The following is a 27,155-nucleotide window of genomic DNA, read 5'->3' as shown; positions in this document are numbered from 1 at the left end:
AAGAGATCGAAAAAACCTTGTCTTTTAAAGGAAATAAACCCTTTCTTTCGAGGAAGACATTATTGTAACTTAAGAAACAAAAAGCTTAAAAGAAAATATGGACTTTCTACCGGTAAAATCCAATGGAAACCCCTTTAAAATTGACAATGTAAGCTAGAGTTTAGAAGAGAGAGAGAGAAAGCTAGGGTTTTTTTCGTATGCGTGATTTCTTTGGTGTGATTTTTAATGTTTTGTAAGAACTTGTCAAAATAAATAGATAAATACTAAAAGAAGTGTTTTTACTAACCTTTGAAAAAACAGCGAAACCAGTCGGTAAATCTTTACTAGCGGTTGGTAATTGTTCGCTGACAGGCATTTTACCCTAAAACTATGATTATTGCTTTGTCTAGAACGGCTAAATTGTAGGGATCATAAACAAGACATAACATTAAATTTAATTATACTTGCATAAATAAAAAATCAAAAATAACAATAAAATACATAAATTGGATACATAACCAAAAATTACATCAGTTTTACACGCATAATTATCACTTAAACTGAATTGCATCTAAGGTGAGGACTCAAAATCGGGAATCTGTACACCATCAATTGTGACATATTACACATCCAAATCATGCATCAAGTCGAAACATCCTGTACCAACTTTAGCAGGCAAGCCCAGACAAATCCTAGCCGAAGGAGTCTCCAAGGTATCAACTTCACCATGGGCTGCTGCATCAGTAAGGAACTTGGAAGCAGTTTCATATGACATTTTGCTAAACGGAGATATCGAATCAATTATACCCCCACTTCTGCTCAATGGCCTATACGCGCCCGTATGTGTCATGTAATCAGCAATTAAGGTTAAGTGTCTCATGTCTACTGTGACTCCATAGTGACCAAAAACTGTGAAGATCTCTGTTATAATGGTCGCTCTGGCAGCTTCAACCCCATAAGTACTAAGCATTGCATAAATGTCATTGGAACTAATGTGCTTGACATCCAGCTCATCTTGCATATCCCAAAAAGCAGCAAAATCCACACCAGCAGTCTGAAGAGCAGGACGAGATTCTTTACCTTTTCTCAGCATTGGGATTCCTCCCTTCCCAGAGTCTTCCAAATGAAGCTCCACTACTTTACATTGCTCAATCTTGCCAGCAGTCTTAACATAAACTTTCTTAGCTACCTTCTCCGCAATTTGCATCAACAACCATAAATGAGAAAATGAAACATAGTTATATTCAGGGAATATCTTGTGGAAGATAGTGATGTAACTATAATATGATCCAACTAAAATATGCGTACTCCTCGGAGGGATATACTCAAGTTTGGAGGAAATTCCTACAGCGCACACACCACTTCTAACATCTTCTTCAACTTAAAGTTTTAGTGCTCACCTGAAGACATATACTGGAAATGCAAGTATTTGCTTTTCACCTACAGTTATAATATATGCATCCCTAAATATTTATACCCTTAGATATTAGTAGTAAAGAAAAATTATGACAAATTCACATGTTGATTTGTGTAATTAACATGCTATTTTTAGCCTCTTATACTTGGCACGAGGGTTGTATATTACTAAAAACTTTTTAACTATGGCCATCCCTGCACAACTAATGTTGATCACATATAAATGACAAAATAAATTAAGTTTCTCCACTTCGTTAAGTTTCAAATCAAAGAGCAGCTATGCAAAAAAGGCAGTCATAAACAATCATAAATAAACCAATTACTAAGACAGGATAATGAAAATTAATGGAAAGAAATCAATTTCAGCATACCTGCGCCAGCAATATGTGTGGTTCATTTGACAACTTAAAATGGACTTCAAAAAATAGTCCATCACAGTCCACATATATTGCTTTGTCATTATCTGATTTTTTTCTTTGATAAGCTTCTCGTTTGTCCTTTTGTTCTTCAGAATCAGGACCAGAAGAGGTTTTCAGTACATCATTGTCCTCAGATACTTCTCCATCTTCATCTCCATTCTCACGATCAGCTACAGGATTTCCCTCCTCAACTTCTTCTGAGTCATCCTCATACTCAATCTCATCTTGCTGTTTCCTTTTTCGTACTTTTGACGAATGATCCCCCCCTGCTTCATTGCAATCATTGTCATCATCTTCATCATCATCATCATCATCTTCTTCTTCTACTGTCTGTGACTGGCTCCCAAAGCCATCTTCATCCATATCTGCTGAACCTTTTGGCTGGGATTCAGATTTGATACCACATATTCTAGAAAGCAAAAGCAAATGACTTTTTATAGCAGCTTCCATCTCACTCATATACTCGTCTAGCAGGGTACTATGACAGTCTTTTAATGTTATATCAGTGTGAGGAGGATAAAGTACAGGATCATAGAGCTTTATTTTAAGCTTATATATACTGCAGATTTCATGTTTCTCAATTGCAAATGGCACAACACTAACTTCCATGCTTTCTATCATGTCAGCAACTGTGATCCTCTTCAACATCGCAGCAAGTTGCTCTGCATCATCCCTGGAAGTGTCAAATATACTAATCAGCAAAACTTCCAGAAAGAAGGATATCAATAGATATACAGTTGCAACATTATATGCAATAAGTTGTTCAGAAGAAATTAGAGCAAGGTAGGAATGTGACAGAACAAACAGGAATTAAATCTCTATTTCTGCATGGAAAAATGTGAATGTGAAGAGGTCTAAAAATGTTAATGCAAGGAAAAGAATTAATTTTCATGCATTTATTTATTACTGAAGCATATATGTTGTATTTTGAAACATATCCAACTCTGTCTAAAAGTTTCCACAGGCACAAAAGTTTTCAATCTACTTAGGTTAGTACTTCTGTACTTTGTTCACCTTTTATAACCTTAAGTCTAGCTTTGCTATGGTTATGATTTTACACATCAATACATACCTGTCTCCAACTTTCCGCCAATGGATAGTGAACTGTGATTAAAACAGAAGAAACAGGAAAATAGAACTCACTTAGCTTTGCACTTGAGCAAAGGACATGTCATAGTTGGAGTCCTAATAGATTTTGATGCAGTCATTAATATCTCCTGCAGACGTGGAATTCCTAGTGTCACGTTCATTTCACCTCGACCGGCATGATGGAATGTATTCAATCTAAAGTTTCATAATCACAGATACAAAAAGTGCATCAATTAGAAGATTCCTATAAAAAAGAAGATAGTATGAATGTTACTTATAACTAGGCAATAAAAAATTTAGATAATTACGCATGTTTTGTCCATTTCAAATTAAATCTCTAGTACATAGTTTTGAGGCAATGTCAATAGGTCAGAAGCCAGAACAGGTTCAGATAAGAGGCTAGAAAAATACAACTAGGAAAATACATTCGTACAAAAGTTTACAAAGATCAAAAACTGAACACAATTTCTAAAGATAATTAAAGACAAATCTTTTGGCAGTCAGCTTATGAAGAACAAAGATGTAATCAAAGAACATTGATCCTACTTGGACATGAGTAGATATCCTTTCAAACCTCTTTTTCTTTTTTTTTTCTTTTTTTTTTTTTTTTTTTTATTTATTAATGTGATATACTATTCTCTCAAGACTCAGACATCCATTCAAAAACTTCTTGTGATTAAGAAGGTGATAATAATAAGGTAACTTTGAGTTTCAGAATCGTGGTTGTCATTAACATTATTTCCAAACATCGAGTTTTACCCCGACTAGAAATCTCAGCTCCAAAACATTAATCCAAGAAGTACTAAAAAAAATCTAGCACTTTACAGAATATTCTTTGAAAAAAAAATCTAATTTCAGATTTATTTGAGAAAATTTAGTCCAATCAAACTCCTTTGAAGGACATTGGCATATGGCTTGGAGCAGGTTAAAGCAGAGCATCATCAATAATGTACATTCACCCCTCTTCTGCAAGTGAACTGCAGGTTCATTGAGGATTCAGCATTTCTTTGTACAAATAAAGTAATGTATTATAGAGCAATTTCATTATATCTACTGTTGCATTGATTGCATGTTCGGAAAACCAAATGCTCATAAAGAGCTAATTTAACCCATATATCTGCTTCATCAACTGTCTTGAACCTAAATGCAATGTAGCAACTTTTGAATCACATATTAAAAGCTTTTTAACAGCAGATTACAAAAAAAAAATTTCAAACATGTAGCTACTATGAGGAATAAAGAACTCACGTCATCTGTGTAGATGGTTCTCCAACTGACTGAGCTGCAATTATTCCAACAGGCTCCCCAGGTTGTGCAAGACTCCTGTAATATTTGTTCTTAACCAATTTTAGAAAGTTCAAACGGTCCTTTGGGTGACCTTTATAGAATTCTTTGGCTTCCTTGGCAAGTTGATTTGGTACTTCATTATCTTCATCAATGTACTTGGATAAGGATCCATCATCGATTTGACTTAAAGGATTTGTGCTAACAATCAGCGATTGATTCTGGAAGTATAAAAAAATTAACAGTTAAATAAGTATAAAAAAAATAACAGTTAAATAAATTAAAATAACATTGTAGGATAAAAACAAAGCCCAACCAACGCTAATGCCTCATATTCATGCATATAGTTCTTCTTGTGAACATCGACTCCATCTTCTCCATAGCGGAACTGAATGACAGAACCATCTGCATCACGAACTGTGTAGTCATATTGAACGCTGAGGCACTCAAGATTTTTAATCAAGCACCTTTGAAGGTATCCGCTGCGAGACGTTTTGACGGCTGTATCCACTAACCTACATAAACATAATGTACATGAATCAAAAAGCAAACCATTTAAAAAAAATAAAAAAAAATTAATGAGTGGCATGTTCTTTAAAAATAACTGTTCATCTTGTCATTAATGTCTCCACTAACACTCTCATTAGAGCCCTAAGTTGCAGTCAAAAGAAAATGTGCTACGCAGTCCATTCTGAAAAACAAGGTCACAAAACATATACAATGGACTATCTATATTCTAAACAAATAAAGGAACTTTAGCTCACTTTATTTGATAACAGTTTACTCGGAATTGCATGGTCCAACCCAACCAAAAACTAGATTCCTACTTATATTATGATCTCTTTGGGAAACAAAAAGGACAACCATCCAGTTAATGTTCATTTTTTTCCAGTAAACATAGGCCTGGAATATTTCGGTCCCACAGGGAAAGATTCAAAGCCTGTAGGTGACTTTTTCTTCATAGCAATATGATGAATTTGAGCTACAAATCTACAAAACATACAAAATTAACTTAGCCTATTTACTTCCTGATAAGTGGATTTTCCTTGCTACTTAAGATACTTTAAGAGTTCTAAACTTCCACACGATTGTTTTTTTTTTTTTTAAGGGAGGCGGGAGAGGAATTATTTTAAACTAGTGTTGTACGCCTGAGAAGCAAGGACTGAACAAATTTACCCTTCACGACCAGCCATGCAGTGGAAATAAAATTCTTGGGGGCGAAGGCCAGTAAGATAACGATCACTGATAAATCCTCCAGCTCGAGCTGAACAGTCCCAAGGGACAAAGCAAGGTAGCGTCTTTCCAGAAACCATTCGAGGCACACGTTTCCCTTCCAACTCTTGTTGACCCAACAGAAGAGAGATTTGTTGGAAGTTGAACTGCCAAAAGTTAAAAGAAAACTGAATCAATCAGCATTAATATGACAGCAGCACAAACGCAACAAGTGTAGAAACCGGCAGTCTTGGAGAATCTAAACTCGCTGGAAGGATGTAAGGGTCATGTAAATAAACAAAAAAAAAAAAACAAAGCGGTAATCCATCATAATAAACCACGCCTATTGCATAGCTCCACCCATTATCTTTCATCGTATGAGATAGCCAAGCCAAGCACTACAATATTCCAAACATACACACTGAGATAGTGAGATGCCTTCAAGTCCTCGAGTTACCAAGTAACACAAAAACTCTAAAGGGATCCATAAGTGTATTTTGGTTGGAAACTTAACCAGTTATTCTATGAGGTCTACTCTACTTCATATATATACCACAATACCACTATAAGAAATGGGAATGCAAACCTTGCAACTCCAAATACAATATAAAATAATATATAGTACTTATAGTCACTATTGCTATGTTAAGCAAACTAAATTACATCATTTTCTTGTCCAACAAGTATTCTTCCTTCCACCGTTTCACGATACATTATACTTAAGCAATTGTTGTCACCTCTAATTGTACAAGGTTGCAACATCCTTATGAACCTTTATTATGTAATTAATTATGTACAGACCATGAACATTAGCTATATGCTGAACCAGTGAAACTATTTGTAGCAGGCAGCTACCTATCTTGACTCATTAGACAAATTAAATAGTTGTAATTTATCCTAGTATAAGGAGATTCAATACAGTTTAGATATCTAAAATTTATCGGAAGGATCTGAGAGTTGCAAGGCAATGGTAAAACCAAACGCCTTACTTAGTGTGTGACTATGGCACAGTGCAACAGTGTCATTAGCAGTAAAAATATAACTTCTCCAGGCACAAAATCATCACAGGCACCTAGGGTTCAACTTCAAAGCTTCAGCATGCCTCGAATGAAGTAAGAGGCGTTATAAAACACACATCTCTAGTCCACCATAAAACATAGGATGTGCTGGGTAGGGGGAGTTGAGGTAAAGACTCATTAAAACAACAATTATTCTGATTCTAATTTCTTTACTTTTTATCATTGGGATACGTTTATCAGAGTATAAGCATCTCATGTTAATATTATTACGATGCTGGATAAAAAGCATTCATTGTATTAATTTTCAGAATCATTTATAAGCATAGGCTCAGCATGTACGGTGCTGCACCTTTCGCTTGCTCCCTATACCATAGCCTTTGAGATGCTTTGTGCCTCAAATTACATCAGGCTTTTACATTCATATTAAATTATAGAAAGTAGAAGAATATCCAAGCAATAAAAAAATCAAACTGAAGCAAGTCAATAAAGTCAACAACTTACAGTGCCACCTTTAGCTCCAGAGAGTGTCATGAGAGAAAGACAGTTCTTCCGAAAAGGCTTAATTAGTCCTTCAGGGAATAGCTTAGTGACCGCAGAGCTCAGTGTATTAAGCTTACTTCTCATCAACCCATCAAGAAGCGCTATTGCAGATTCTCCATTACGCCGAACTGCTTTTTCAATTTCGATTTGCATCTCTGAAAATTCTGGACAGATAGAGGTACACAAAAATGAAATCAGAAAGAATTAAAAACAAAACAACTAACATTATTAGAGTGCCATAATTACAGAATCAAAACATACTGCATAACAACAAGCCCCTTACAGCTATTACATCAACTAAAGGGACGACTTTAAGTCCGGAAAAAGGATTAGGCATACATTGAATGTCTCAACTGGAAATCTAGGATATACGGCCAATAAGATTCAGAACACAGAAGCTCATGGATTATAGTAAAGTACTACTGTGGACTAAAACTGATGCCAAAGAGGGAACAAAAAAAAAAAAAAAAAAAAACCCTTCATGTGAATCTATGTTCAATAACCTGTTCCTCTATACCCATCTTAATGTGTCCTAATGAGAGAAGAGACAGAGGACCAAAGCCAGGAAGATATTTAAAAGAAACTACAATAAATGAAAGCTCTTATAACACTTGAGTGGCACATAAACCCAGCAACAGACAGAACGCAATAAAGTATTTGAGAATTCCATTATATATATATATATATATATATATATACATTGTGAAAAGGGAATGTTATGTGAGAAGGGTGAGAAAAGCTGTCAACAGTTGGATTAGTTTAATCTGATGGCTCATAACATCCATTCATTAATGGCATGATGGTAAGTATGTGAAATATTTAGCTCAAAGTGTACCTTGCTGTATATGGGATACATGTGCCTTTCTTAGGAGTACCTTTCTTCCCCAAACTCTATTTTTCCTCCATTTTTTTGGCCTCCTAAGCTATTGAGCTAATCTTTTTCATACTCTCCTCCATTTTCAAAGCTTTATTTCAACAATATATACATCAAATTTATTTTATAGTTTTACAATCAGATATGAAAAACTTTTTGTAAACTCTAAACAAAAATGCTATTGATGTATCTCTAAAACATTTTGATGTATCTATTGAGCATTGATGGTGATGTATGTGTAAGATAATTCTATTGTATGATTGTATCTATACGATTCTTCTATATTTAGCATCTTATTTGTTGAGCTCATCTCTGCTTCTTCCCCTCATAAATTACCTTTAAATTTCATATGCCGTTGTCAACCAAGGTCATTGTTTATAGCTAGCTGCAGCAATATCATGATGTATTTGTTGGTAGAGAAAGACAGAAAGAGGGGGTTTTGGTTTTCAAATTTAATTAATAAGTTTATGACACTAATTGAATTCTAACAAGGCTTGAGAAAGAGGTGAGTTTCTGTAATGGGCATGTGTAGGCGTTGTATTGCCGATATGTCCATATTTAAAAGGAAAAAGGAGGAAAAGGCTTGATGTATATATGATGTTATTTCAATGTATCTATAATACACATTGGATGTATCAGTTCTATATACTTAATGTACCTTTATTTCTCACGCTTCCCACCATAAGCATACTTCTCACCGGATCCTAACTACATATACTTCCTCAGTTTAGTTGCATCACTTTTGTTTTCATAGACTCCTAGACATTTTTTGGGTAGAGAGAAAAAATAAATGGGGCCCATGTGGTAGGAGAGAGATAGAGAAAACTTATAAGTTAAAAAGGATAGTGATGCAATTAATTTAAAACTTCTTTTTTAGTATAGTGATGCAATTAAAAAAAAAAACAAAACAAAACAAAACAAAAAACAGAGGAAGTAACCTATGGTAACCACATATATATGTATATATATGGAAGTCTAAAAACCCTCCTCTATGGAATTAACCTATGGTAACCACAATAAAGTACTCCCTCTGTTTTTTTTTTTAAAGGGTAGAGTTGTGAATGCACAGAGTTTTAGGAGGTTTTATTGATTTAAATAAAATAAGATGCTAGTGGGGTAGGTAGGATAATTAGGGAAAAAAAAAAAGGAGCCCAGGTTTATAACAGAGATAAACCTGGTTGTTTCTCTCACACAATTAGTATACTACAAATGCATGGGTTTTGCTGGCCCATTAAAAATATATTTTGTACTTTATTTGTCATATGGCAGTGACAGATGGAGATGACAGACGTTAGCAAACATTTGCTAATGGTTGCAAAATTCATCATCTTCCTCCTCCTATCTTTTTCTTTCTATTCATCTTATTCTTCCTTCATGTACATCTACTTCTTCCCGCCTTCGACTCTGCCAGCAAACCATTTCCGGCGGCTGAAAACAAAACCCGAATAACAAAGGGAGAAATAAAGGGCATGGTAAACCCTAAAGGGTATGTATGCTTTCCTTTCTCCATTGATTTCGCTTGTTTGATTCTGAAGACTGAAAAGTCATTAATTCTGCCATTGAACAAGGTTGAAGCAGGAAAGAGAATGTCAATTGAAGAGAGAATGGGAAACGGCAGTTAAGTCAAAGTCAAATGGTAAATACATAAGTACCCTGTGATAAACAAGAATTGATTATCTCTGTTATAGACTTGTATTTACCTAAAAAAAATGTAAGAGAAAATAGTGGGGTTCTTATTTTATTGAAAAGTAAAAGGATGTGAGAGGGAATGGGAACCATTCAAGGAGTGAGAAATGATAAAATAAGTGAGAGTGGGGACCATTGGTGGGTAAAGTTAAAATATAAGGAATATCCAAAAGAGGAAGTGTGTCATTTGAAAAAAAAAACGGCTGAATAAGGCAAGTGTAGCATTTAAAAAAATGTAAGGAGTAGTTGAGAATACAATTATAAAATATATGGAAGTCTAAAAACCATTTTCTATGGAACAAGCAGATGATAACCAATGGGAATGTGAAAAAAAATCCGCTCAATGTCCTTGAAAGGGTAATATTAAGAGACTTTTACAGTAATTCTGAATAGAAAACAGGACTGATTTGATCAGCTGTACCATACCAGCATAAGAAAGGCTCTTGCCGAAACCTCAACATATTGTACTGCTCTAACAAACATCAGAGTGATATGTGATTTGACAATGAAATCAGCTTTATCAAGCTTGCCTTTTCTTTATATAAAAAGGCTCAACAACATGCCTTGCACAGTTTTCAAATAAGTAATGGGAGTATAAAATGGGGATAAGATACAAGGCACAATCTCAAAGAAAACTAATCTCACATTCTAAACCTAATCACTTCATGCTATCTTCATCCTAAGATAATAGTCACAAAAATAATTTTGGATGTTTGGACTTTGAGTAAAGTTGCCAAATTTCCTGATATAGAACAGATATGATTGGATAGCCTAATATACTACCACCCACTTTTAATTGTAAGGAGTTGACTGAGATTGTAAGGAAATTTTGTTGAAATTATGTTAGATCTAGGACAGCAATGATATAATTTTTTTCCATTTGAGCAGGGAGTGTATAAATTAACACAAAGCTACATCCTATAGTCAAGAACTTTGCATTGAAGAATTGTCATGTACCTAAACCTTCTTTCTCGCGGCCAATAAATTGCTGGTGAACCTCCTCGCCACAATTATGGCAAATATCAAGCAATTTTTTCCTCAGGATGTCATAAGGTTGTAATAGGAGAATATCATCAACTCCACAGGTAAAACCATGCAACTACAAGACACAAGAAATTTATAAAGATAAGTCAAAATGCAACACGTACATATGTACACAAATCATTTCGCATTAGGTGAAAATCAGGCTAATAAGAAGGTTGGGTAGCCACCTGCAGGAAAGCTGTGAAAACACGACTCAATACAGAAAGCAAGGTTCCTGCAGCATTAGACCCGTACATCTCCTGCACAGTATGAACTAAACCAAACTTCCCAAACTGTTCCTTGTCAATAACCCCTTGAACCAGCTCATTTTTGTAAACAAACACAACATCTTCATCGATGCTGTGGCTGGGGTCCCTTTGAATGTTTATTGCCGAATCTCCAGCAGTCATCTTCTTAGAACTCCGACTTTTCTTCTTTTTCTTTTGAGAACCCTCTTCAGCTGTCTTAAGATTTTCATCATTCTTCCGTTTGGATTCATCCCTCCCAAAATATTCTCGAGCAATTTTAGCACGCTTTTTTGCAGTAAATGGTAAAGAACCTCTCGTTACGTGATTCAAGATGGCAGTTATAACCTACACAAGAGCGATTATAGACTGTAAAAGTTTATTCAGAAAATCAGAGAGCTAACAACAAGAAATACAGAAGACTGATATGTTACTACAGAGAAATCTCATAAGGGTAATTCAAACCTGCTTCCCTGTCCAAAGCATCTGTGGTTTAATTATAGCGGGTGGATGAACCTGTATAACATTTTCTGCATCTACTACAGATATTTTCTTTCCAGATTTGGCATTCAGGGATGATGCGCCAGAAGAACACACACCGGACATATATAGAAGCTCATTAAATTCTTGTAAGGTAAGAAAAGTATCTCTCTTTGTGAGAAGTACAGCACCTACAATGTGATCCTATTCACAAGTATGAAAATATGAGAAAAATAAGATATTGAGGACAGATTAAGGTAAATTATAATCAATCATATGACCCTCATTTTATATAAGAACCTGAATTAAGGCTCTTTTAGGATCACCACGAGTAGGAACTATATATTGGTTATCAGCATTGACAATGTTGTAAGCTTCAGCCCGAGATATCTCATCTTGTGGAAAGTGAACGTTTATTTCATCACCGTCAAAATCAGCATTGAAAGAACTGCATAAAGTCAGCAGGTAGTGACAAGTATCAGCAGCAAGAAGCTTGCAGAATCATAACACAAAGCCATATTGTAAAGGGTAGGAAACATACTCGCAGTTTGCATAATGAAAACGAATAGTCTTCTCTCCAGGCAGGACTCGGACCTTAAGTGCAATTATACTTGGTTTATGAAGCGTCGACTGAGAAGCATATAAAATATTAGAGTGACTAAAAACCAAGGCGGCAAAAGTAATCACATAAAATATTATTGTTATTGTTATTCTGAATAGGCAAGCTCGGTTGACTAATGCCCAACCAACTCCTAAACAGTCAAACACATCCATTGATTATTTCCTTCTTTTTTTACAATAACAATAACAAGAACAATAATAATAACAATAACAGTAACAATAACAACAACAATAACAATAACAATAATAATATATAAATAAGTAAAAGACATACAAAATTATAAATGGCATATAGAAGAGCAAACACAGGACCCCAAATATTACAAGACCAAAAAGACAACTCTGGCATAAATCATGGCACAGATATCCCAAAAATCCAAACTACTTAAACATAGGCACAAAAACAGGGGCAATAAAAATAAAATAAATAAATAAAAGCACCTATTTACAACGCAATTCATCGAGGTAATTTCACCACAGAAGATCTAGGCTTTCTGAATAAATCAACAAGAATCTCTGACTCATCCCGAATTCAGATGCTATGACCTAGTAGGCAGAACAGAAAATTTCCACAAGCAATGCTTTCCCTTCTTGGTGGTTCCAGATATTGGAAAGTTAAAAAATTTTGTTGATTAAACAACATATTATAGAATGATCATTATGTTGATAAATCAGGGTTTCTTTTAGTTTAATCAAATAAGTTCATCTTCAATAAATCAAGGTAAAAGAGAAATGTAAGAATAGATTTTTGGAAACCGACTGTTCTAGAGAGGTATGGCCTACCTTATCCAATGAATTTCCACACATGCACCAACACTTCCAGAAAAGAATGAGGATAAATGGTATGAGGAGACTTGCTGATAGTAATTGTATGCACTAGGCTAAAAGTAACCTTTGAAGTATTATTATTGGTTGTAAATCATTGCTAAACTTGTTAGTGTGGAAGTGAAATCAATGGCTTGAACTTGTCAGCCTCTCATTGTGTTCAAATTATGTTTCCGTATTGATGTCATCCATAGAATAATCCATTTCCATTATCAGACATGATAATCTTTTTTGGTCTTGTGACAATTTTTTGATCTCCTTACCTTATAGCTGAGGGTGGGGAGGTCTGTGACAGTTCAATTCTAAGGTATATTACTTATCCCTCATTAATCATATGGGGAGGGGACTCCCTTGGAGCTAACTTTCAGAATAAGGCACACCCAAAGACGCATCGATTGATATCCAACCAATCAACCTCCCCCTTTGTGCCCTCATACCAATGGTGGAGGATCTTATGTTGCACTGGTCACCCAAGCCTAGATATCCCAAGACCATTTTTGTGTTACACTACGTTATAAACCAATTGCACGATATGGGACTTGAGCCTGACAGGCTAAGCGATAAACCTAAATTCCAGAAGCACTCTCATATCAGCAACATAAAGGGAAAGACGTTAGTCTTATATAGTTTTAAGGGCTCTACTTAATCCTTCCTCCTGAACTAGCATTGGCATTGAGAAACCACACATACTTCCACAATGGATTTGCTATTTCACTGTCAACACTGACATGATTATAAAGAGAAGAAAATGCCCCCAAAAATTAGTCCCACATAAGAATATACCAATTATATTTTCTTAAAAAAAAGCAGAAGAAAAGAAGACTAAGAGCAAAACCAGCATAGCTTCTCCTTTATACAAATGGAAAGCAACTTTAATTCTTCTTAAGTTCTGGGAAGTCAAAGTAAGCAAAATACATAACAAAACAGAAAATCTATAGCCTAATATTCATCCCTTTGCTGCAACACATTAATTTATCTTCTCAGGTTCCTCATTTTGCAGTCACTTCCCAGAACCACACTACAGTTGAAACAACCAAAAGCAATAATCCAATTTTAACAGCAAAATAATTAAGTTGATTCATGAATTTTTTATTTTATACAAGTACCAACAACTCGAAGGGAACTACAAGCATTTAACTATAAGGACTCACATATGCTCACATAGGCACATACACAAGAGGATTAACAAGTTTTAACATAAGTTAAATACAAGTACACATAAATGTACACATCATCACATTTTTCCCACAAACAGATCAACAGTAGATCCACTGCCACATTCCATTTTTCAAACAACTGTTGTTTCCTCATACCTGTCGATTCACCAGAACTACGTCCCCATTGCGCAAGTGACGGTGTACAACCTTCCCTTCGTAATCATTACTGAAAGACTTCCCAGGTTGGGTTGTGACTCCTCTTGAAGAAGGTAATTTTCTTGCAAAAGCAATACGAGATTTCCTGATAGGTGGTAGTTTTGATGTTATTTTATCAACATAGTGTGTGGCCCCAGGATGAATATCAGGTCCATTAACAATTGCTTCTCTTAAGCTTGTCGCATTCCATGGAGTCACTCTCTGTGTAGACAACATTAATCGAACAACTTTAATATCCAATATTAGCACTTAGCATGATCAACAGAAAGTAAGAAGAGGAGGGGGAAGGGGAGGCATTCTTCAGGTCACCAAATTACATTCAATTGTAATCACTTAATGACTTATTAGACCAAGTTTAATTCATTGTTCATGTAGCCTAATCAGTAAGAAAGAAAAAAGATAAGAAAATATCAGATTACTAAATAAAAATAAATAAATAAATAAATAATTCGAGAGTTCTAGCATACATAAATAAACCAGGTTCAAAGTAAATGCAGCTAGATAGAGGCTTAAACAAGTATACAACCATTAAAAATATAGCCACATATGAAATAAAAACATAGATAGAATGAAAAGTTCAATCTACAGAGACCTATCCTAGTACACCAAAACATGGGATCTCAAAAAAGAGAATATTTCTCTTTCAGTCTTTCCAAGGTGATTTTCAGGGTTGGTGGTACCGTCGTAGGCACCAACTAATAAATTCTTAACCTTAACCAGTTGTGCTGCCTCAGTTGTCTCCTTGGTGAACGCAGAATTTTTCTCACCAAGCTTGAGCAGATGGAGCTGCCAGTCCAAGAGTTGGACATTGTATGTCGCCTAACCTCCAAAGAGGGTCGGCTGCATGAAAGGAGGGGTATATTGCTCTTATGGCATCTGAGGCACATACAGGGATGACCCAATCATCTGAGGGCCAGTGTTGACGGTCTTGCCGTCTATATGGCTCTCATGCAAGAATTGGTAATTCCTTGTTGAGGTGTTTTTGAAGCTGTCTAGAAAGCTCTAGGTAGAAGCCGACTTAGACAACTGCTTGTTCTGATTATGCTCGATGATGTGTCGAGGATCAGAAAAAGTCTTCTTGCTTCCACCCGGCTAAACTTGCCGAATGACCTTCCTTGTGCCTGTATGGGGCAGAAGGATTTTAGACCAGACAATTGCAGGTGTGGCCTTCTCCTTTGGATGTGGAGTAGACTGCCTGTCCTTGATCGGCTTTCTCCTCTCAGCCTAAGGAGTCTTCTTGGCCGACTGACCCTTACTTGAGCCAGCCGTCTTCTTAGCCGATTGACTCTTGCTAGAGCCAGCCGTTCTTTTGTTGATGAGGTCCTTGATCTCCCCCTTGAAACTAGTCATGAACTTCATAAGTTCATCCCTAGTAACGGGAGCAGTCCCTCTTTCCCCTGCCAATGGTCCAGTAGATTTACTTGGGTTAGCCTTATTGTTGACCCGTTCTAGTTTATCTTTGGAACGGATGTGTTTGGAAAGAAGTGACCCATCAAGGCCCACTTGGGTATTGACTTGTATGTTGTTCTCTTTATCATGGTCAGAATAGACCTCCCCATCGACCCTAGCCCGATTGGGTTCAGGTGGTGGTACAGACTCTGGAACCATCTTAGAGGTACTCTCCCCACAAACGGCGCCAAAATGTTTTGGGTGTTTTCTGGTCACTCGGGAGAGTTACGTCACCAAGACTAGTCCCACGCAGTCAATATCTGCAAAACACGAAGACTCTGGTTGGTAGGAGCTCTGCCTCCGACGATCAAGTTAGTATCGGTCGAAGAAAGTGAAAAGTGCGGAAAGGTAAAAGTGAGATCTTCTCGGATTCTGAGATCAGGTGAATTTTCTGATGTAAGAGATGTAGGTCAGATGTAATAAATGAATGTGTTCCTAAAAAGGGGAGGAATCTCCATATTTATAGGGTCATCGGGAATTGTGCCTCTACCTAGGTTACAAAAAACCTAGGACTGATGAGTTGCACTGCATTGCTGCTTTCTCGGGATTTGGGCCGTAAAGGCAGTCTTTTTCCCAACAATCTGGAAGGGACACCTGTCAAATGGTGATGGGTCCACTTTGGACCTATCTTAAGGTGACACATGTCACCTTCTAATTGGGACACTTGGTATGGGTATTTTTACCAAAAACACCTAGCATATCACTAAGTAATAAAAATCAAAGTTTTATCCTAAACATGATAATAGGAATTAACAAAATAATCTAACCATGATTCCTAAAGAAATAGAGCAATTGAATTACTCACTTTGAAGTCTCGTACCTCTTTCTATCAAAACAATACACACATTAGTAACTTCAATAAAATATTAAATTGAACAATTAAAATATAAGGAAAAATTGTCAAAAATAATACAAACTTTTAGCAATCCGCCAAAAACAAGTCAAACTTTTAATTAATTTTTAATAATACAAACTTTGAGGGTTATCCGCTTTAAACAATTTAAAACCGATTAGTTACCTCATGAATAGGTTATGTGGAACACGTGACATTGTATTATTTTTTTAATACTATAAAACAACTTTATAAGATAAATAAAAAAAATTAACCGGCTAAATTAGTTGTAGGTAAAATAATTTGTTTAAAGCAGATATCCCTTAAAGTTTTCATTATTTAGAAATAATTAAAAGTTTGACTTGTTTTTAGCGGATCGCTCAAAGTTTGTATTATTTTTGACAATTTTTTCTTAAAATAATATTAATTGAAATATGAATTTGGGACCAAACCCTCATAACTATGAACCTTTTACGTTGAAGTCTAAGGCAACTTTGAATTTGGCTAGGTGTATTCAAAACTCTTGATGAGGAATGGTGACTTAATCAAGAAATATCAAAAAGATGTGTGTTTGTGTTCAGGCAAGGCTTTGAAAATCAAGAGAGAGAAAGAGAGAGAAAGAATAAGATTTAGCTTAGAGAGGAAGAATGGATGATGATTTTTGGTGATCAAGCTTGTTGATGATTTAAAAGTGGTGATATGACCTCTATTTATAAGGAAAAAAGAGGATCGAAAGATTAAAAAAGATTTGAATCCAAATCGGAATAAAACTCTTGTGATAGACCGCAGTTTTTGTGGTTTTTGTTTTTTATCATAACTTTTGATCCAGAATTCGAAATAAGATAAATAATATGTTGTTGGAAAGCTCTTGAAGTCTAATTTTCTAACCCAATTAGAATCAGATTAAATTCTTTTGTATAATACAAGATATGGCCGAAATAGTGGGACGGTGTTAGTTTCGGATATAGTTTCATATTTCTTTTATATCTTTTTCATTATAGCTTAGAATTAATAATATAATATATCGTTAGAAAGATAATTTCAAGGGATATCCAACTATCTAAGACTTGGATAAAAAGTATGAGCCACGAAAATCATATCTGAATATCTTTGAACGTCTTTCAATTCGAATAGAATTAGGACTTTCAAAAAGAGAAGTTTTATTCAATTTCAAACTCTTGATCTTTATCTTTGGAAAGGATAGATTAGCACCTTCTATATACTTCTAGAAACTTGTAATGAACCCTAATTGTTTTAGAAATATAATTAATATTAATGGACCCTCCACATGATCATTGGGTCCGTACATAAGCTCGGTTTAGGCCCAGTTTAGTATTTTGGTCATAACTTTTTTGTTATAACTCGAAATTAGGCTTATAATATATCTTTGGAAATATCTTTTCAAACCCTAATCAACTATACAATTATTGGACTCATATTATGGACCAAAATAAATTGGTTTGGACGCTTTTCATAAATAGGATACGAAATGAATGATTTTCGAAATATGAAATGAATTATTTTTATTTAAAAGCAGTTTAGAAAAGGGATATCTACAAGACTCTTCAACATTTCACCCTGCTCGATATTCAATGACGTGAAAGGTACTTGATAGGCTAAAGTCGTAATCATCTAATAAAAAATAATACCTAAATCCACTAACTATGTAGAAAGGGAAGAAGGGTCGAACCACAAGGAAACAAGTCAATTTATTCCTAATAAATCTATATAATCTAGATTATCAAGTAACCAATTTGTTATTATAAAGGAGAACTAAACTACTAGGAGTAAAAGTGGAAAGGAATAAAAGTAGGAGGAAAATCAAGGAATAAAAGACCTAGGACATAGGTTCACCAATAAATAATATTCCAGTGTAAAACATAATAATCAATCATCAATGCATCAATTAATCAGATCATAAAGGGCTTTCGCTACGTATTACAATCACAGAATTAATCTACCAGTATTAAATCTCATCTCTCGAATCTCGACTTAACCATTTATAAATTAACCTACCTATTGAAACTAGACCTAAACATCAATTCTCATCTCTCGAATCTCGAATCAATATTGTCAAACTCATGCATAAAAGATCAGGCCTAATCTAGTCACAGAGCATTAAATCATAGGAAATTAATCAAGCTTTGACAATCAACAACAATAAACTACCCCTTCATATTATTTATGGATCCCCATAAGCCCTAGAAAGAAAACTACTCAGACATAATCGAACATAAACTAAACAAAGCAATTAAACAAGTCATGATGGAAGAAATAAAATAAATAGCTGAGATTAAAGGAGAAGAATTCGTTACCAAAGTTGAAGGAAACAAGAGATGGAATTAAACAAAGAGTTGCAGAGAGAGAAAATAATACTAGAGTTTAAGAGGAGAGAGAGAGAGAAAAGTTAGAGAGAGAAAGAGAGAGAGAGTAAGGGAAGGGAGAAAAAAGAATATTAAACTTGCTTAACAAAAGCGTATCTAAAACTCCGCTCGAAAATCCTAAATTAAAACAACTTAAACGACGCTTAAACTTCTCCTCAGAAACACGCGCCCGATTGGGCGAGGCACCGCCCGATCGGGCCCGCCTTTTTTTCCTTCGTGAGCTTCTCTTCTCGCACCCGATCGGGCGCGGCACCGCTCGATCGGGCTACTTGGACTCCTTGTTTAGGCTTGTAAATCGGCCCAAACCAAATATCCTCCTTGGGGCTTTAATCATTCGGTCCAATGCCTCATCTTCTCATAAGTCGAGCCCTTAATCACCGGTTCGATGACTCTAATCGATCTTAGGCTATGAAAGATGGTCGTGCTCCTCCAATGCTCGTAGCCGCTTCATAAAATCCCGGGAAAATGCTCCAAGAGTGCAATTCCCTATAAAACTCAACCAAAACTACGAAAACACTAGAAAACACATATTAGTAATAAAAGTGGTTCTAAAGAGCCAAAAGCACTACTAATTATGACCAAGGGACGGGGGTAAAATACTATATAAAATAGACTTATCAGTACTCATCACTAGGTTTGTTTTCTGGGAAAACACAATCAGGTGTCTACATTATGCAACCAAAACATTCTAATCTTAAAGCTGGTGATTAAGGGTTCGTTTGGCATCGCTGTGGTTTTCTGTTTTTTGGTATTTTGTTTTTTAAAAGTATATTGTATATGTCACATAATGAATCAAAAATTATATAGACTTATTAAAATCATGATAATTTTGAAAACTGACACCAGAAAAGTGGAAACACCTTTTCCTTGTTTCCTGTTTTTGGTTTTTAGTTTTCAAAAATACAGGAAACTGAAAACCAAAAATGATGTCAAACAAGCCCTAAGTTCTTTAAGCTTTGTTTAAGTTGTAGTTCAATTAAGGGGTGGCATGACCTTTAACATACTTAATCTACTTGTCTTCTTGTGTAATTTTTTGTGGACAAATCTTATAGAGAATTAGGCTTGAATTATCCTTGTGTGTGTTTAAATCTCTTAAGCATACGCATCAGGGACCTTTTTTATGAGCTTGATGTTTGTCTTATAAATTGATGGTGTCTGGATGGATGTGGACAACTGGTGTTGGTTGTGTTGAGGATAAACATACCTCTTGCGGAATAATCAATCGACCAAACAAACAAACTACAAGCACACACAAGCTACTAGTTTGTTCAAAGGTCACACTTAACCCAAGCTATATGAAATATTCTCCAAGAACAAAAACCCACCAGCATATCAACACATATAATGCAGAAACTTAAGGCAAAGAACGAGCATAAACAACCAAGCAAGAGATACACGATTTTTACGTGGAAAACCTCTTCGATGTGAAGAGTAAAAACCACGGGACTTTAGGAGTCCACCCAAATTGTTCTTATTATGATCAAAGGAATGTTACACAAACACAATTCCAATTCTAAAAGATGGGTACTCAATTTACCCAACAACAACAATCATAAGAACAAAGATACGGAAGAAAAATGAAAGAGTATCACCAGAAAAAACAGAGTTCTGTCCAGAAGCTGTAACTCACGAACAGTAGCCGCAAAAGACAATCCGACCATTGGAAAAGAAGCCCTAGATGTCCCGGACAAGCTGTCAAAATTTGAGCTAATTCGGACCACGGATGAGCTTTGATCGAGACTGATTTTTGGAGCTGCACAATGAAGAACGTGAAATGGCTGAACTTTGAAACTCTCTGTATTTTTCACTCCTCTTCCCAACTACTTCCCTCTCACATTTACTCACAATAGCTGGAAGCAAGTAAGTGATGTTTTAAGGCTATGTTGCTCATCCATTTCCCACGGAAAGAGCACCACAAAGTCAATAAGTAGTAGCTTCTCAAAAAAGCACTAACACCACTTGGGCTAAAACTTAACTAGTTGCCCCAAAATCTAACACAACATTATAATGGGCTTTGTCCACATAGGAAGGGACCCTTAGCCCAACAAATCTCCCCCTCCCGACTATGTAGAGGTGGTTGCCATTCTGGCAATCAAACGACAAGTCTCAAACTTGCCTCTTGGCAATGCTTTAGTCATCATGTCGGAGCCATTGTCATCTATATGGATTTTCTCAAGCTCAAGGAACTTAGCATCAAGAAAATCCCGTATCCAATGATACCTCACATCAATATGTTTTGAATTTGCAAGAAAGGTAAGATGAATAGCACTTTGACTGTCACAATACAACATATACCTCTTTTATTTAAATCCAAGTTAACGGACAAACCGCTTCATCCATAACAATTCCTTACATGCCTCCTGCAATGAACTCTGACTCGATTGTAGACAATGCCACACATTTCTATAGTCTAGACTGCCAAGAAACTGCTCCCCCTACAAAAGTGATCAAATAACCCGAAGTAAACTTCCTCAAGTCGATATCACCTGTCATATCAGAATCTGAGTAGCCAACAAGAATAGGCTTATCACTCCCAAAGCATAGCTTCATATCTACAGTACCTCGTAGATTTCTCATAATCCATTTCACAGCATTCCAATGCTCCATTCCCGGATCAGAGAGAAAACGACTAACCAAACCAACTGCATGAGCTAAATCGGGCCTAGTGCAAACCATAGCATACATCAAGCTACCCACTACTGTAGCATATGGGATATGCATCATACTTTTCCTTCTCTTCCGATGTAGAAGGGCATTGTTGAGAACTCAACTTAGAATGCAGAGCAAGAGGAGTACTCACTAGTTTTGCTTTCTCCATGTTGAACCTTTGAAGCACCTTTTTAATATATGCTTCGTGTGACAACCACAACCTTCAAGCCTTACGATCACGGATGATCCTCATGCCTAAAATGTTCTTTTCTGGGCCGAGTTCCTTCAAAGAGAAAGTCTTACTCAACTGTTGCTTCAAGTTGACAATTCTATCCACATTTTGCCCTACAATAAGCATGTCATCAACATAAAGTAGCTAAATGAAAGGACCACAAACATCAGAAAGAACAAGGTCAATCAAGCCTGACTTTCTGGAAGGAGGGCGTCTCTTGAAAGAGACTCTGTTTTGTTTGCCTGCGAAACAATGTGGACATTTGTCCAACTTTGCACTCTTCAAATCTGGAAGTGCATTCTTCTTCATCAAACAACTTAGCCCTTTTCACTCATATGGCCAAGTCTTCTATGCCACAACTTTGCTGGATCATCATCTGCAACATTTACACTGTCTGTGGAAATTGTGGCTTGCAAATACAGGCTTGTGTGCTTCTTCCCACGAGCTAACACCAAATTTCCCTTAGTGAGCTATGAAAGGTGTTACAATAGCCTTCATCATCGAGCTTTCCTGTTGAGATCAAGTTTAAACGGATTCCTGGAACATGCCTAACATTCTTGAGCACTAACTTTGCTCCAATGTCAGTTACCAAGCAAACATCACCAATACCAACAACTTGAACCAAACCATCATTACCCATCTTTAATACCCCAAAGTCACCAGGTGTATAAGATGTGAAGAATTCCTCCCTTGATGTCACATGAAGTGAGGCTCCACTGTCAATAACCCAACTTGTCTCATATCTAGCAAGATTCACAGAGCTCTCATCATGAACAATGATAAGATCATCATCTGTTGTTGTTGCAGCTCGATCATCACCATCTTGATCTTTCTGATCATGCTTCTTTCTTGCTTGCCATTACCACCTCTGTTGTTATCTTTCTTCCACTTGTAGCAGTATTTCTGAATGTAACCCATTTTATCACAATAGTTGCATTTCATGTTTTTGTATATTCCACGGGACTTGCTCCTGCTTTTATCTCTTCCACTCGGAGCCTTGCTCTTACTTCTCCCCCTGTTATCAGCAACATATGCTTCTTCGGACAAAGATGACACACCATGAGATTTCTTTCTCATCTCCTCATTCAAGATACCAACCTTAGCAAGATCCAACGTGATTTTGCCTTGTGGTACAGAGTTACAAAGTGTCATTCTAAAAGTGTCCCATGAATCAGGAAGAGTACCAAGCAATATAAGTCCTTGAATTTCATCATCAAACTTGATTCCCATGGCTGACAACTGTTATAGAATGCCATGAAAATCATTCAAGTGATCTGAAAGTGTCTTGCTTTCTCTGTACTTCAAGCCCATCAATTGCTTAATCAAGTACAACTTATTATTGCCAGACTTACTAGCATATAAGGATTCAAGCTTCTTCCGAAGGGACTTTGCATGCACATCATCATTTATGTGATTCAAGACATTATCATCAACCCATTGACTAATGAACCCATAAACTTGCTCATGATCAAATTGTCATTGCTCATCACTTTTACCTTCTGGTTTTTTAGTACTAAACACAGGTAAATGCCAACTCTTAACATACAACAAATCTTTCATCTTTCTCTTCCAAAGATGATAGTTAGTTCCATTCAAACTAACCATTCTACTAGTGTTAATATTACCGAATTCCATCCCGAGAACTCAATAATAAAGCTGTGGCTCTAATACCAGATTGTTGAGGATAAACACACCTCTTGCGGAATAATCAATCGACCAAACAAACAAACCACAAGCACACATAAGCTACTAGTTTGTTTAAAGGTCACACTTAACCCAAGCTATATGAAGTATTCTCCAAGATCAAAAACCCACAAGCATATCAACACATATAATGCAGCAACTTAAGGCAAAGAACGAGCATAAACAACCAAGCAAGAGACACGATTTTTACGTGGAAAACCTCTTCGACGTGAAGAGTAAAAACCAAGGGACTTTAGGAGTCCACCCAAATTGTTCTTATTATGATCAAAGGAATGTTACATAAACACAATTCCAAGTCTAAAATATGGGTACTCAATTTACCCAACAACAACAATCATAAGAACAAAGATACGAAAGAAAAATGGAAGAGTATCACCAGAAAAAACAGAGTTCTGTCCAGAGGCCGTAAGTCACGAACAGTAGCAGCAAAAGACAATCCAACCATTGGAAAAGAAGCCCTAGATGTCCCGAACAAGCTGTCAAAATTTGAGCTAATTCGGACCACGGATGAGCTTCGATCGAGGCTGATTTTTGGAGCTGCACAATGAAGAACGTGAAATGGCTGAACTTTGAAACTCTCTGTATTTTTCACTCCTCTTCCCAACTACTTCCCTCTCACATTTACTTACAATAGCTGGAAGCAAGTAAGTGATGTTTTAAGGCTTTGTTGCTCATCCATTTCCCACGGAAAGAGCACCACAAAGTCAACAAGTAGTAGCTTCTCAAAGAAGCACTAACACCACTTGGGCTAAAACTTAACTAGTTGCCCCAAAAGCTAACACAACATTATAATGGGATTTCTCCACATAGGAAGGGACCCATAGTCCAACAGGTTGGGGTCTTTGGGAGGCCTCTTCGAACAGGATGGTAGGTGGGTGTGCGAGAGCTTGTCAAACTTCCTCTGCTCATCGATCGGAGTTGTAAGCTTGCCTGGGGAAGTGGCAGTTCCCAAGTACTGAACCCATACTGGACTTATAAAAATTTTGCATAGTCTGGAAAATTGAAAACATATAACAAAAAATTTATGCGTTAATAATATCCATTAAGGCGGAGATGGATCGTGAAGACATGCTCCATATACACTGACGCGGGATCAAACCTTTGCTCTGACCTTTTTTTTTTCTTTTTTTTTTTTTTGCATTTTAGCCCCATATTCTTAAAGTAAGCAAATTTGATAGGCTTTTTAACGCCATCTTTTTATTATAAACAAATTTGATACTTATGTTGAAGTATTTGTGTTAAATTAAAGTTTCTTGCGTTGTTGGTGAGTTGGGCAATAAACCAAATTCAATGCAAGGGGATTGAGTTCGAACCTTCTTTCCCTTGAAATTTCACTATATAACTCTTTTAAATCATTCATATAAATATTTTATTTGACGAGCTTGTTTAATGTTATTGTTATTCACTTGTTTTACTTATTGAATTTATGTAATAATTTTAATTGTAATTTTGCATGAATGACACGTTGTCACCCCCAAATTATGGTTGTAGCTTGTAATTGGTAACTAATTCTTTCGTTCTTTTTTATTTGACCTCCTTTATTCATTATGTTTACAAATGCATAAATCTATTTTCAATATATTAATTCCCGGATTTTCACCATATACCCCTGAGTTTTTTATTTATTCACCATATACCCATGAACTTTTTAAAATTCATCATATACCTCTGAGTTTTTACAAAAATTCACCATATACCCTTGATGACTATTGATTATTAACTTTATCAATTATTAGGGTTAATTATGACCCGAAATCACCCTTAATACATTCCATTACCTTTGAAATCACCCACATTTCTTTCTCACCCCCAAAATCAATCATACTGATATATGGTTACAGAGATTTAGAGTGGTTTCAAGAATTAGACAAAGGAGAGGTGTGGTTTCAGGGTTAGATGGAGGGATCGAAAGTGGTTTCGATGCATAATTAATCAAATTCCACTCATCTTATTAGGGGTATAACTCATCTTATTGTCATTAGGAGTATATGGTGAATTTTTGTAACAAAATCAAGGGTATATAGTGAATTTGAAAATTTTCATGAGTATATGTTGAATAAACAAAAAACTCAGGGGTAGATGGTGAAAAAACCGATTAATTCATAATAAGGTAAATTTATAATTAGTACATATTGTGATAAGATATATTGAGACCATTTAAATAAATATGTATGTGACTATGTTTTAACTTGCGTATAAATCACAAAAGGCGATCAAAGGTGAATGTGAATAGTACATAAGTCAAATAAGGTCAAATAAAAAACAACAAAGGAAGTATATTATTTTACGTTCGAAAACTTTGAACCCATATCAAAAAATTCCTGGCACCGCCAGTAAAGGTGTTCGTCACCTCCTTTATCTACACTGATTGTGTTGTTCTTGTCTCCCTTATTTGTCATTTGCGCTCAGTAGACGTTACCTATGTTTGATTACTTCAGGATGAGCTTCTCCTCTAGTGAAGTTCCTACTCAGTGGATAACTCCTACTCATTGGTTGGTTGTGAAGGCTCAACAACGAGTACTTCTTTGGTACTTTTAGGTTGGCTTTGTTTCTTTGAGCGATTTCCATAGATAATACTAAAATGAAAATTAATTCCGTATATACGTTGCTTTTAAAAATATTTCCCGTGATACTGTACACGTTGGAATAGTGGAGATTTGTATGTTATTAAGTTATCCGAGGCTAAAAACCGCTACTAACAATAACGGTTTTTAAAAAAGAACCGCTACTGAAATTAGCGGTTTATATATTAAAACCGCTAATGGTAGTAGCGGTTTTCACTTAAAATATACACAGAAAAATTGTATTACTACCTCCGTTAACAGTTATTTGCAACATTTGCCATAAACGGGTGCTACCTATTATGTGCAACAAATGAATTTTTTTCCTCTTTTAGTAAGTTTTTTTGTAAGAAATGGCCAAACTGCCCTTACTTAACCAACTTACTCCCTTAATCATTTCACTAACCATACTCTATTATAACCAACTTAACTCATCTAATCTTACAAAAAAAAAAAAAAAAAAAAAAAAAAAGGATCTCAAAACAAAAACCATCAGAATCTCAACATTCATCTTCATCGTCAAATTTCTCTCTCCTCCTTCATCATCTAAATCTCAATCCTCCTCACTCCTCCTTCATCTTCAAGATCTCACTCCTCCTTCATCTTCAAAATCTTACTCCTCCTTCATCATCTTCCCTATTTGCTGTCCAGATTTAGAGGTGGTCGCCTATGGGTTTCGTGGGTGTGGTGGTTCTAGGCGGCACGAGTTTCGTGGATGATGGTCTAAGTTTTGTGGGTTTCGTAGATGGATCTAGATGTCGTGGGTCTGGGTATAGGTTTTGTTGTGGTTGATTTCCTAGGGTGGTAGTTGGCGTGGTGTTGGGTTTCATGGGTAGTGGGCGGCGTGGTGTTGGGTTTCGTGGTAGTGGTGGTTCAATTAGTGGGTTCTTGGTTTCGATGGGTTTTGGGTTTTGTGGTGGTGGTTTAATTGGTGGGTTCTAGTTTTTGTGGTGGTGGTGGATTAATTAGTGGGTTCTGGGTTTCGTGGTGGTGGTGGATTAATTGGTGTCCTGGGTTTCGTGGTGGTGGTGGTTTAATTTGTGGGTTCTGGGTTTCTGGGGGTGGGTTCTGGGTTTCAGGATGGTGGGTTCGATGGTGATGGTTTTCGGTAGGGGTGGTTTTCGGTGGTGGGGGTGGTTTTCGGTGGGTTCTGAATTTCGGCGGTGGTGGTGGTGGTTTTCGGTGGATTCTGGGTTTCCGTGGTGGTGGTGGTTATTCTCGGTTTTGGGTTGGGTGGTTTGTTTTTGGTTAATTTTGGG

General features: G+C 36.2%; 1 protein-coding gene across 1 annotated transcript; it reads right to left on the bottom strand.

Moving 5' to 3' along the window:
- Positions 1 to 466: 466 nt before the first annotated feature.
- Positions 467 to 21,471, bottom strand: LOC145592069 (DNA-directed RNA polymerase I subunit 1-like). Its single transcript, XM_081648533.1, has 15 exons — positions 21,237 to 21,471; positions 20,343 to 20,503; positions 14,026 to 14,286; positions 11,808 to 11,896; positions 11,567 to 11,714; positions 11,252 to 11,470; positions 10,730 to 11,134; positions 10,476 to 10,617; positions 6,920 to 7,122; positions 5,364 to 5,566; positions 4,504 to 4,702; positions 4,152 to 4,408; positions 2,958 to 3,098; positions 1,771 to 2,487; positions 467 to 1,184 (listed from the first exon to the last, which is right to left on the bottom strand). Exons 1-15 carry the CDS (start codon positions 21,469 to 21,471, stop codon positions 602 to 604), a joined length of 3,963 nt encoding a protein of 1,320 aa, XP_081504659.1. The 3' UTR covers positions 467 to 601.
- Between the last annotated feature and the right edge of the window lie 5,684 nt (positions 21,472 to 27,155).

This window comes from Chenopodium album, chromosome 18 (genome assembly GCF_948465745.1).
Source record: "Chenopodium album chromosome 18, dcCheAlbu1.1, whole genome shotgun sequence".
In the NCBI taxonomy this organism is placed as follows: Eukaryota; Viridiplantae; Streptophyta; class Magnoliopsida; order Caryophyllales; family Amaranthaceae; genus Chenopodium; species Chenopodium album.
Note: the sequence above shows the minus strand (reverse complement) of the source record. Positions and strands in the feature narration are given on the sequence as shown.

What these genes read in the sequence shown, in the direction of transcription:
- LOC145592069 (XM_081648533.1), bottom strand. Translation starts at nt 21,471, where the DNA reads ATGCATATCCCATATGCTACAGTAGTGGGTAGCTTGATGTATGCTATG. An exon ending in TGCTTTGGACAGGGAAGCAG is followed by an intron (nt 11,135 to 11,251) that starts GTTTGAATTACC and finishes GCTCTTGTGTAG; the next exon opens with GTTATAACTGCCATCTTGAA. An exon ending in TGCATGGCTGGTCGTGAAGG is followed by an intron (nt 4,703 to 5,363) that starts GTAAATTTGTTC and finishes ATGTTTATGTAG; the next exon opens with GTTAGTGGATACAGCCGTCA.